This window comes from Drosophila mojavensis, unplaced genomic scaffold (genome assembly GCF_018153725.1).
Source record: "Drosophila mojavensis isolate 15081-1352.22 unplaced genomic scaffold, ASM1815372v1 contig_136, whole genome shotgun sequence".
In the NCBI taxonomy this organism is placed as follows: Eukaryota; Metazoa; Arthropoda; class Insecta; order Diptera; family Drosophilidae; genus Drosophila; species Drosophila mojavensis.
Genome location: NW_025318667.1, coordinates 5559167 through 5571885, shown reverse-complemented (window position 1 = coordinate 5571885; position 12719 = coordinate 5559167). Strand labels below are relative to the sequence as shown.

Genomic DNA, 12719 nt, shown 5'->3' with positions numbered 1-12719 from the left:
CTCATTATCAAGTGTCGCAGACTCCGCGCCAACACACGCACAGGCAGACGCCCCCACACACTCACACAAGGACTTGACGATTGTGAATGCCCAAACTATGTTTTCTAATTGTCTGCAAATCAAGCCAATCGATAGAGAGAAAGTGAAAAGTTGTTATTAAATTCAATATTCAAAGTGAAGCGGAAATGAGTCTTTACATATAACTGGAATTGAGATCTAATCGAATTACTCATACGTTCACTTTTATTTGGAATTGTAGCACAAATTAGTTCTTAGATTGGCAACAAACTTGATAGAATTTGTAAATCATATACATATGTATATATATGTATGTATGTGTTATATGCATAGCTAACAACCGATAAGCCCTAAAAGCCCATGGAAACACGTGCAAGACTCGGAGCTAGAATAATCTCGTTGCATGTGCAAGTGTCCAAGTTGCGATCCCTATCAAATCATCATTATAAATGGGTGTGTTTATAGATGTATTTAGCGATTAGGCGCATTATATGTTTATAACAAAGAAACTGATCTAAAATAGATAATATAATTGTGGGAAAAATTCTGCATAATTATGGAGTCAGAGAGTCGAAGAGTCGGAGAGTCATAGAGCCAGAGAATCATAGAGTCATAGAGTCATAAAGTCATAGAATCATAGAGCCATAGAGTCAGAGATTCAGAGAGTTATAGAATCAGAGATTCAGAGAGTTATAGAATCAGAAAGTCATAGAGTTATAGAATCAGAGAGTCAAAGAGTCATAGAGTTATAGAATCAGTGAGTCATAGAGGCATAGAGTTATAGAATCAGAGAGTCATAGAGTCATAGAATCATAGAGTCATAGAGTCATAGAGTCAGAGATTCAGAGAGTTATAGAGTCTGAGAGTTACAGAGTCAGAGAATCAGAGAGCTAGAAAGTTATAGAGTCATGGAGTCATAGACTTATAAAATCCTAGAGTCATAGAGTCATAGAATCATAGAGTCATAGAGTCATAGAATCATAGAGTTATAGAATCATAGAGTCATAGAATCATAGAGTCATAGAGTCATAGAGTCAGAGATTCAGAGAGTTATAGAATCAGAGAGTCATAGAGTCATAGAGTCATAGAGTCAGAGATTCAGAGAGTTATAGAATCTGAGAGTTACAGAGTCAGAGAATCAGAGAGTCACACAATCAGAGAGCTATAAAGTCATAGAGTCATGGAGTCATAGACTCATAGAATCATAGAGTGAGAGAATCAGCGAGTTACAGAGTCTGAGAGTTACAGAGTCAGAGAATCAGAGAGCTAGAAAGTTATAGAATCCTAGAGTCATAGAGTCATAGAATCAGAGAGCTATAAAGTCATAGAGTCATGGAGTCATAGAATCCTAGAATCCTAGAGTCATAGAGGCAGAGAGTCATGGAATCATGGAGTCAGAGAATCATGGATTAATAGAGCATACTCGACTGTCTATAGTAGGTATGTATAGTACTATGTCTCTTGGCGCAAGTTTTCATTTCAGTTCAGTTAGTTCTTGTCGTGAGGGCTGTCTGGGGGGAAAGTGGGGGTATTAGCTCTTATATATATGTACTTATATGCATTGCGTCGCAGTGGTCGCCACTTGACGATTTATTAGATAGCTTAATTGGCAAATATTGTGATTATAACACGACAGTTCAGCTCAGTATGTGTGCATATGTATATATATGTACTATACTATATAGATGGCTCTGTATATGTCTGTCTGTGTGATGCCTTAGCCTTAGCGCATATTGATTGGCCGATCGCAGATGTCGGCATGAAGTTAATATCGACCCAAGTTTGATAAGCGCAGTGGCGAAAGTCGATAATCAGACTTATATAGAGAAGCCACCTGGCCCGGCCACAGTTTTCCAAGCGACGCGGCCCAAGGCAGCAGACAGGTACAAAGCGCTCACTGACAGAGGATACAGAGATACAGGGAGGATAGACAGGAGACTGAGTAGAGCGAGGACTACTTTGACTGAGAGACAGAGGGACTGCAGCTAGTTTTGGTTCACAGTTTCGCAGGAGTTTCGCAGAGTTTCAAGCGCACAGCATGAAGCTGGAAGGCGAGAAGCGCACCAGCGAGCCGCCCAAATATCTCAACGAGGACTTCTTCAAGGCCGCCCTCGAGGATGGGCTGCGCGATATGCGCGTCGACATCAAGAAGATCATATTCGCCGAGTCGAACAGCGGCGGTGGTGAGAACTACTGCAGCAAGATCTATCGGGCCCGGGCTCTGTATCGGAGCAGCAAACGGCAGCTGGACGAGGAGCTGGCCCTGATTGTGAAAAGCATTGCCATAACGCCGGCCACACAATTCCTCGAGGAGCTGGCCGTCTATCTGCGCGAGAAGATCTTCTACTTCGATGTGCTCGGCAAGCTGGAGGTGCTGATCGGCGACGGCTCAAAGTTTGGGGCCAAGTGCTTCTATACGACGCGCGAGCCCATCCAGACGATCGTCTTCGATGATCTCACACAGTACGGCTACAAGCTGGCCAATCGCCAGAGCGGCCTCAACGAGGAGCACTGTGTGGTCATACTGAAGAAGCTGGGCAAATTCCATGCCAGCTCCATGGTGCTGGTCGAGAAGGTAAGCCAACAGCCGACTCCAGGGATTGACATCAATCAGATTCATCTAAATTTCTGTCTTCTGTCTCTGTCTCAACCAGGAGCCCAGCGTGCGGGAGCATTTCAGCAGCGGCATGCTGGACGAGAACTACATACGCACCAATGAGCGGTTCATCAACTTTATGACCCTCCAGCTGCGCACGCTGGCCAATCTGGTGGGCAAGTGGGCTGGCTACGAGAAGCTGGCCGAGAAGCTGCATCGCCACTGCGACAATATCAAGGAGAATCTGGTGGTGACCGGCCGGGCGGTACCGGGCGAGATCACAGTGCTGAACCATGGCGATCTGTGGGTCAACAACTTCATGTACAAATACCACGATGAGCTGCCCACAAAGCCCATCGATGCCATCTTTGTGAGTTGTCCCAGGCATGAAGTGCGAGTAATTTCACAAATCCTTACGGATGCGAACTTCTTCTTCTAGGTGGACTTTCAGAACAGTTTCTTTGGCAGTCCCGGCTGCGACATCAACTTCTTTCTCAACAGCAGCGTCCAGCTGGACGTGCTCATGCACAGGCGCGAGTTCCTCATCCAGACGTACTATGACTCGCTGCGCGAGAGCCTGGAGCGCATGCATTCTGAGTTTGTGCCCAGCTATGCGGACATCCAGCATGAGATCAATGCCAGGGAGCTGTACGGCTTCTTCTCGTCCTACGCCTTCCTGCCGATGGTCACCATGCGGAAGGAGGACTCCTATGACATCAGCATCGAGGCCCTCACCGACCAGGACTTTGCCAAGAAGAAGGTCCAGCTGATGTTCTCCTCAAATCCACGCACTACCGACACCCTGCGCTATGCACTGCGGCGCTTCGACGAGCTGGGCATCTTTGACTGATGCGACTCCTAATGCGAATGCTTTATTTATATTTATAACTTGCATCTGGTTACCTATGTTCTTTTTTTTTTTTTTTTATTATCATACGGTTAAGATATACATATTTTAATGTTTTTTTTTTTTTTTTTTAAAAAAAAAATAAATATAATTTTTGTTGTGTATTTAAACGAAGCGCATTATTTTCTTTACACGGATCTATATAAATAAATAGAGTATATGGATATGCTTATAAGCTAAAACTCCCAGGTGGAGAGCCATTTGAGCTTGTGCATCGTTGAGTTGGGCTCGTTGGCCAGGGGTCCGCTCATGCCGTAGGCCAGCGGGGAGAAGAGCACGAAGCTGTAGACGAGCGCCGAGAGGAGCGAGCCGAGCAGCGCATGCTGCAGCCATCGGGGCAGCGATCGTATTATATAGTTGAACATAATGCCTGAAGAAGATGAGGAAGAAGATGGTGATGAATGGTGCCGACTGGCAAATACCCTACATACTAATATGTAACATAGCTGAAGAGTAGTTTGTTAGTTGCTGACTGACAGATTGAGGAAGGTAAGAAGGTATGCGACATACGGTATACCCTATACCAATCTGAAACATAACTATAGATAAGTATGATACCTGAACATGGGTGATTAGGCAGTGGTAAATAATAATATGTAGAAGCAGTAGTGGAATGTCCCCGACTGGCGAATACCCTATACTACGCTTAAATATAACGCTTGAAGAAGGAGATGGGACGAAGATGAAGAAGGGATGTCGGATTGGATGAATGTGCCTGACTTGCTAATACCCTATACTAATCTGAAGAATAGCTGTAGAGGGTGATGAGATAATGAGAATTATGAATACTCCAAGATGAAGATGAATGTCACCGACTGGCGAATGCCCTACTCTAAGCTAAGAAACATCACTAGTTGAATACACTGTCTCTAGAAGATGTGATTGGAAGAGCAGAAGCTGAAGCTGAAGAAGAAGGTGCGCATATCTGATTTGCTAATATACTATACTAATCTGATACTTAACTCTAATCGAATACACTGAATGGAGAAATAGGAGAAAAGTTGAAGTTATTGAATGACTAAGACTTGGGAATACCCTGTACTAAAGTGAGTGTGCCAGTTTTATGTATAGACGATATTCCAAATTGTATGGGTTGAAAGTATTCGACTATATATACCCTGTACGTACTTGTAGTATGCCAGTTCTATAGAATGATAGCTAGATTATTTACTATATACAGCTATTGAATACATTGACACAATTTAAATCATTGAGTTGCATACAGCTGACTTGTAGATACCCTATACACATATGAAATATAACTGAGTTTTGGTATAGCTAGCTAGTCAAGCTGATCTCTTTATCAATAGATAGGTATATATATTCAAGTTAGCACTACTTCAGGACTTCTTATCGATGATACCATCGACCACTATCGCTGGTTCTTAAATTCACCATCACCTACTATCGATTGGCACCCACTATCGATGGATCTCTACCTCAACTAAGAAGGTCTAAGAATTTTCCTTAGTAGAGGTAGAGGTATACACAAATATTTTATTCACAAATACTTACACATTATACCAAGTATAAATTCCAGCACTTACCTGTGAGCAGTGAATTGAATATTAGTGCGGGGAAGTAGTGATGGAAGTAGAGCACTCGACCCATGGCCCAGAAGGGCAAGTAGTGCAGTAGCCAGCCAATGAACAGCCAGGCGGCTGCCTGCAAAGACATGCGCTGCGGGCTCTGCTCGGAGAGCACGGCGACGGCAGTTGGCTCCGGCAGAGTCTCCGCCGGACAGCAGCTGCACAGCTCCTGCGTGGCGCTCTGCTCGACTGCAGCGGCTTGGCGGGCGGCCAAGCCGGCGCGGCGCTGCTGCAAAATGGCATTGCACAGAAAGATGCTGATGAAGAGCAGCAGAAAGACGAGGTTGCTCCACCAGATCAACGGATTGCCCAGCAAGTAAATGCGATAGCTGCTGCCCGAGAAGAACTGACCCTGCAAGGGGGAGGGGAACGAAAATTATTAGTTACCGTTGCCTACTTGTACGGGAGGCGGGAGTCGGAGCTACAGATGTAGCATTCTCTTACCCGATAGTTGATGGGCCATTGCCAAGGTCGACTGGTGACCTCGCCCTCCTTGGGCTTGAGGCCGGCGTTGCCCTGCAGCATGACCGCATGTGATTCAAGGAAGCGCGCAAAGAAGCCCGGCGCATAGATGCTGAAGCTTACGCTGGGCACTAGAAGAGAGAGAGAGAGAGGGAAATATTAGAGAGAGAGAGAGAGAGAGCGAGTCAATGCTCTTCTTACACAGCTTATGCTGATTGTCCTCCACATTCCACTGGGCATTCTTATCGCGTATGTTCAGATTGCAGGAGACCTCCTGCTGCTCGAAGCCCCACTTGGGCAGCTGCTTGCCGCTGGACGTGAGCACACAGCTCTGCAGATAGTGCACGAATATGAGCCGTGAGGTCACCGTGTGGACGGTGTCATTCTGCTTGCCGCCCACAATCAGCACGCGCCACACATCGTTGGCATCGCCCACGCCGAGCTGTGGAGCGAAATGGCAAATGGAATTTATTTTGCATCGAAATCGAATTTGAATTCGAACTCGAATTCGAACTCACCTCGCCATAGCCGGTCACTTGCAGATGCTTCTTGGTCATGGGCGCCGGCTCGCTGTGCGAGTGGAGATTGCGCTTGGTCACCAGGTGCTCCAGCCGGAGGAGGTCGCCGTGGCGCAGGAGGCGCAGCTCGCCCTTGGGCACCGCCGGCTGGTCATACGGCTTGACGAGCCAGATGTTGTTGTCGTCCTTGTGCGTGTACGTGGTGATCTGAGCCAAGGAGGAGCTTCAATTAGAGCCGACCTGTGCGGTGCGTACAGTCCACCTGGATTCGCTCACCTGCTGCTGGCGTGCGCCGCTGCCCTTGGGATAGAGATGCGAATGCGAGTGCAAGTAGCCGCCGCCCGTCTTGTGGTTCTTGATGGTCACCAGCGCCCCGAAGGCCACGTCCCGCGGCATGCTCGCATTGTACAGCGAGTTGCCGATGAGGCGCGACTGGAAGGCCGAGCTGTAGAAGCCGTCGCCGTGGCCGCTGCGATTGAGCACACGCAGATGGATGTAGAAGAAGATCGTGTAGAGCAGAACCGGCCAGACGATGAGCGCAATGGCGCGGCACGCCAACTGCTTCACCGTCTCCACAATGGGCTTCTCCAGGTCGCCCAGTATCAGCCAGAGCTCGCTGGCCGTGTGCAAGCCCACCAGCAGCACCACGAACAGGCCCACAAACTTTACGCTTATCGTGCAGGAGAGCATCGTGCCAGTGAAGAGCAGCCAGAGCCACCAGCGGCGCGTGTAGGAGCCACCGGCGGCGGTGCACTTCGATATCTTGACCATGCCCCACACCGAGCCCATCATGAAGAACAGCAGTATCGGATCCAGCAGGATATACTGGTTGAGGGTCAGCAGGCCCACATCTGCAACGAGACAACCTGAGCTGAGCTAGCTATTCGCATGGAGTGGCCTCAGTGCTTACCGAAGATCAGGTATGCTGCCGACAGCAGCGCCGCCTCATGCGAGCGCGTCAGATCGTAGACCGTATCAAAGCCCATCGGCATGATGAGTGCGCCGAGCGTAGTGCAGAACTGCAAGGCAAGAGTTGAGCGAAAGATTAGTTTGGGCCAGAGAACTGATTCCGATTCCGATTCCGGATGCTCACATAGCGCATGCCCTGATATCGCGTCCCGTTGTACTTGTCGCCGGGCTTCTCGAACGGGAAGGTCCCATTGTAGCCGGTCAAATAGCCAGAGAGGCCGATTAACATCTGGAATAGAGAGAGAGAGAGAGAAAGGGAGTGAGAGAGAGTGAGAAGTATGTAAGTCAACTAAGAGAAGGAAAGAGGGAGAGCAGAGAAAAAAACATTCTTGCTCTCAGCTTAGATAGACAAGTTGCTACAGAAGATTTGGTGGGAGAGCGTGAAATGTAGAGAGAGAGAGAGAGAGAGAGAGAGAGAGAGAGAGAGAGAGAGAGAGAGAGAGAGAGAGAGAGAGAGAGAGAGAGAGAGAGAGAAGATAAGGTTAGAGCATTAGAGAAGTGGAAGGATGAACGGAGAAAGCCAAAGAGTTGGAGAGAGAGAATTTCAGGAAGATATGGAGAAACGCTAAGATATAGGGAAGGAAATAAAAAGAATAAGGGAGAAACAGAGAGATACAGAGACAGATATAGATAAGGAGGTGGAGACTGTGAGAGATGCAGATATATATATATATATAGAGAGAGAGAGATAGAGAGAGAGAGAGAAAGAGAGAGAGAGAGTGGAACACAGAGGGAAAGGCGTTGGGATATACATAGAGAGATAGAGCGAGGGAGAGAGGGAAGCAATAAGGAGTAAGGCAGAAACACTGACAGAGAGGAAGAGAGATAATGAGAGAGGGACAGTAAGGGAGAAAGGCATCGAGAGAGAGAGAGAGAGAGAGAGAGAAAGAGAGAAAAGCGAAACAGCAAGGGACAAACAGAAGTGAAGCTACTCAGATAATGAGACATGTAGACTGAAAAAGCGAGAGTGAGTCAAAGAGATAGATAGAACAACAGTTAGATAGAGAAGCAGTAAAAGATGCATAGAGAGATAAACACTTTGAGCAGAGAGCAAGAAAAGAGGCTAAAATGGAATTTCACATAGAAAATTCTGGAAATGGAAAATAAACTAAAAATCGAAGCAAAGCTTCGCTCAATATTTCCATCGTCCTAGTCTATGCATGCATATTGAAATAGATGCATAGGGAGATGAATACTACTCTAGGCATATATTGAAGTGTCTGAGGTATTTTCAAGTCGGCTCACCTTTCCCAGCGGCGGATGCACGTCGAAGAAGAAGGTGCGATTGATGTACCAGCTGCCCATCTTGCCAAAGTGCGTCTCATCCCAACTGAGAAGAGATGTGGAGTTCTGATTGGATCCAGTTGGAATGTGCTATTGGGAAATACTTACCAAATGTGATCCGGTTCGGTTACCTTGTAGAAGCGAGTGGCAAAGGTGAAGAGGAGAACGAGGCCCAGCAATGCCCACCAGCGTCTGTGCGTAAACAATGGGAAAATGGGAAAAATGGGGGGCTTAGTGAATCGAGTTTGTTGCCTCAGTCTTTTGTTTCAGCGCTTGCTCACCCATTGTCATCGCTGGCCTGTGCTGGCCTCGTTTGGGCCACGTCTTTGGCTTTCGCCACGCACTTGGGCGCCTTAACAACACTCGCGGCCATTTGGCAGGCGCAAATTTAATTAAAACAACATAAACAAATTGAATAAAAATCGATAAATTAATTTTTCTTTCTCAACTGTTGCACACGTCGACAGCAGCGGCAGACAAAGCTGGCGAGCAGCAGAAGAATGCTTTCTCCTTTGGCATTCTTTCGTTCTCTTGCAATCACAACAGTGTGGGCCAACACAGTCAACAAAAACCGGTCTTGGCCAGGTTGGCCAATATGAAACAGCTGCTGCAAAGCTTAGAGCTGCCTTGGCCAAGTGTTATCGATAGATGAGCTTGGCAGAGCTATGGGAAATGCAACTGTATATATATATATATATTTAGTATTTAAATACATTATATTTATATAATTCTATATATATATTGTATTTCACATATCGTCTTGCTCTTGTTAACTCTCTTCAATACATTTCCCTTGCATATTTCGAAGCGACGCTGAAACACTCTGTGCTTTAACTGTTGCTGCTACAAAAAAACTGTTGCATACTTTGGGGCGGTGCCATAAAACGGGGCTGCTAAGTGCTTCGAGTTGATTAAAAAGCATCGTGGAGTGGAGTGACCGACTGGCAGCTACTCTGCAATGGCTACACATGTCAAGCATATACAAATTTTTGAAATAGCTTCTTTATCAAAGTGGACTTGGTATCCAAAATCTATAAACATTAAAGAAACTTTTTATTCACTACATTTACTATGGTCAATATTTACTATGGCTCAATAAAAGATAAAAGATAAAAAGAAATTATTACATGAATCTACAAAGTAGATCTGAAAATCACATGAATCAAATGAATCACATGAATTTATACAGTGATTCAGAAAATATTTAGATCCAGCAGCATTCAAATTAGGCTTATTAAAAACGAAATTAAAAAAAAAAAAAAATCGATTATTTTCAACGCCACGCCTCCTCCTGCCTGTTGTATACCTTTTTAGGAAAATATTATGAGCTGGTTTTCCAGTTTCCATGGACTCTCAAAATTTTGGAATGGGAGCTGTCCAGTTGAATGTGATCGACTCGTAGCTACCCTGCAATTACTACACAAACCCACAAGTTCCATGAACATTTTATTGCTAAATAAGTTAAGTTGAAAATAAAGTACTTTGAAGGGTTTGATTTGCTTGTGAGGAACTCAAATCTAATAGTTGTTATAGTCGCAGAACTTACAGTAAATATATCGCATCTTAAATGAAGTCCCATAACTAGGATACTCTAATTACAGTTTGATTTCATTCTATATGGCAATGGGTGAAAGATTCTTTGAAGTTGCTTTGTAAGATTTAAAATTCCAAGCTTAGATAATAAAGCAATATGATATTAAATTGAAATCGATTGCAGGAATAAGAAAAATTTGATCGATTGAGGCAAATTAAATCAGATATCAATATAAATGGTATCATACAGTACGGTCAGGACTAGATCGATTCGATTCTAGGAGCTAATTGATACTGGCTTGAAGGCGCGGCTCTTCTACTATACTATATCTACTTTAACAGAACTGGTTCATCTCAAAGTATTATTTGAGCACATGTGAATCATATGCTAGCAAAAGGCAATAGTGAAGACGGGTGAACTTTTACACTACCAGAACTAGAACATGCCCAGATCTTAAATAAGTCTTACAAAAATGTAATGTAACATGTAACTAAAGGCTATAGTCGACTAGCATACGCCTTATTAGAGATGAGAATCAATATAAAGTTAAGACTAACTTCAAACTTAAGCACTTACCACAATATTTGTTAAGAGCGATGTTTTGTATGGTTTGCATTGTAATCATAACTTCCTCAAGTCTTCCGTTAGACTATATGCAGATCTTCAGCTCAATCGGCTAAGACCAGGTTAACTTGACCACAAAACACTTTGTATGCTATCTGCTTTCTAAGGTCGTCCGGGTCAGGGCAGGGCAGGGCAGGGCCGGTCAGGGCATAAGCCAAAGCCAAGTCAAGAGACATACATATATGCATATGGAGGACGCCTGTAAGCAGCTCTTGGCCAACTTGCTGCCGAATGAGTTATTGGCCAAGTGGTGGGCATTGTGCGATGGCGCTGTTGCGCCCCCGCTGGCCAAATGGGACGCCGCATTTATAATGAAAATTGCAGTTGCTTGGCGAATGAGCCGGAACACCGTCTGAATGCTGGCCAAGTTTTATGCACATTTAACACTTGTAAATGGCCAGCAATCATTCGGGCCGCTTACACGATGTCCATGTCCGTCTGGGCCATCCACCTGCAAAGGCCGCAATGCTGCACCGCCGTCCCTGGCCCTGCCGCTGTCTGCTCTGCTCCCTTTTGGCTTTTTGGGCCAGCTAAAAACAACAAGCAACAGCCAATGATGATGACGATGATGATAACGATGTTGATGATGATGATGATGATGACGATGACGATAAAGCTTCATTGGCTCGACTCGACTCGCAGGGTTTCGCTTTCAGCCATAGGGTCGCGAGCAGCGCCTGAGTTTTTATATATATTTAGAGTTTTTTCTTTTTTTTTTTAACGTAGCAGCGGCTTTAATCGCTTTGATCTTGGCGCACAACAGTTAATTGCACGCTTTGCTGCACAGTGGCTTTTGTTGTTCGTGCTGCCGTCGCTGCGGCTGCTGCGGCTGCTGCTGCTGCTTGCAACGGCAGCGTGGCAATTTGTAAGATAGAAACGTTGCCAGGCACGCCGTGTGGCAGCTTCAATCAAATTAATTGCGTGCTGTTACGGCTTGTTGTTGTTGCCGCTGTTGTTGCTGTCGCTGTTGTTGTATGTTTTGTGTGACACTTACAGGGTGGCAGACAAAAGGGTTGCCCACAGTTGTTGCCCAGTTGTTGCAACATCAGCAGCTGAGCATGCCACATACAGAGCGATCCAAATTGTTGCCAGCAATTTGAGGGTCTCTCATTAAACTTGTGTCTAATTGCCCAGATCGTCCACTTGTCTCCACCTCGCCCTTTCCCCCTGACCGCCTCTACCACACCGTCTCCTTCTGAATGCCTCTACCTCTCTCTCTCTCTTTCTCTCTCTCTCTCCTTTTATTGCCTCTACCACGACTTCTCACTCTGATCGCCTCTACCTCTCTGTCTTCTTCTGTTTGTCTCTTCCCCTGACCGCCTCTACCACACCGTCTCCTTCTGACTGCCTCTACCTCTCTCTCACTCTCTCCGTTTATTGCCTCTACTACGACTTCTCACTCTGATCGCCTCTACCTCTCCATCTGCCTCTGACCGCCTCTACCTCTCCATCTCCCTCTGACTGCCTCTACCTCGCTCCCTCTCTCGTCTGACTGCCTCTACTTCTTACGCTGTGTGCCTCTACTTCTCCCTCTCCTCCTGCTTTACCTCTTGCTCGCCCTCACTTGAACCTTGTAAAAAATACTAAATACAGTAGTCGCAATTAACTTAATTTCGTGCCGACTCTCATTGCTATTAAAATTCTACTGAAATACAAAATTTTTGTTTTGTGCATCTGTCGTAAGTATTATCCTGGCATGGCTCAGCAATTGTAGCATAGCTTGATAAGTGGACATCGGCTAAAAGAAACCTTAATGCCTTCAAGGGGTTGACTTGAAACCGTAATTTGGCAGAAATGCTTTTCATTTTGTTCAGCTCATATTTCAGCTGCTCCACAGTCAATGAAAACTTTCCCATTCCTAAGCTCATCCAATGTCAAAAGTTTTCGAGTTTTCAAGTTTCAACAAATTCGATTCGATATCAAAACAAAGCCTCTTCATGTTCGACCATTACTTATCTATTTTTAGATTGACTTTCATATAAACTTGACTTGTTTTTTGGTGCTTCATCAAGACGCGTAATACTATGCAATTATTTTGATTTAAGGTTGACTTGAAAATGGGTAATTTATTAAATTTGAATGAATATAATGCGGGTATTTCACACATATTATTATAGCTGGGCTCGGAGTCGTCGGTGTTTGGGGCGTAAGAAACTACTTTAAGTTTATTCAACTAAATATAATAAGTTTCTATATGTATATATAATATATGTTTTGG

General features: G+C 45.2%; 2 protein-coding genes across 2 annotated transcripts; one reads left to right on the top strand and one right to left on the bottom strand.

Annotated features, from left to right (window-relative positions):
* The first annotated feature begins 1862 nt into the window (after positions 1–1862).
* On the top strand, positions 1863–3539 carry LOC6585998. The gene is made up of 3 exons (XM_002011586.4): positions 1863–2593; positions 2673–2984; positions 3054–3539. The coding sequence occupies exons 1-3, from the start codon at positions 2057–2059 to the stop codon at positions 3462–3464; spliced, it is 1260 nt and encodes a 419-aa protein (XP_002011622.1). The 5' UTR covers positions 1863–2056; the 3' UTR covers positions 3465–3539.
* A 73-nt stretch (positions 3540–3612) lies between these two features.
* On the bottom strand, positions 3613–8885 carry LOC6585997 (protein O-mannosyl-transferase 2). The gene is made up of 11 exons (XM_002011585.3): positions 8625–8885; positions 8452–8535; positions 8305–8389; positions 7184–7288; positions 7001–7109; positions 6367–6941; positions 6091–6297; positions 5774–6014; positions 5555–5703; positions 5069–5462; positions 3613–3891 (listed from the first exon to the last, which is right to left on the bottom strand). Exons 1-11 carry the CDS (start codon positions 8714–8716, stop codon positions 3698–3700), a joined length of 2235 nt encoding a protein of 744 aa, XP_002011621.1. The 5' UTR covers positions 8717–8885; the 3' UTR covers positions 3613–3697.
* Positions 8886–12719: the final 3834 nt, after the last annotated feature.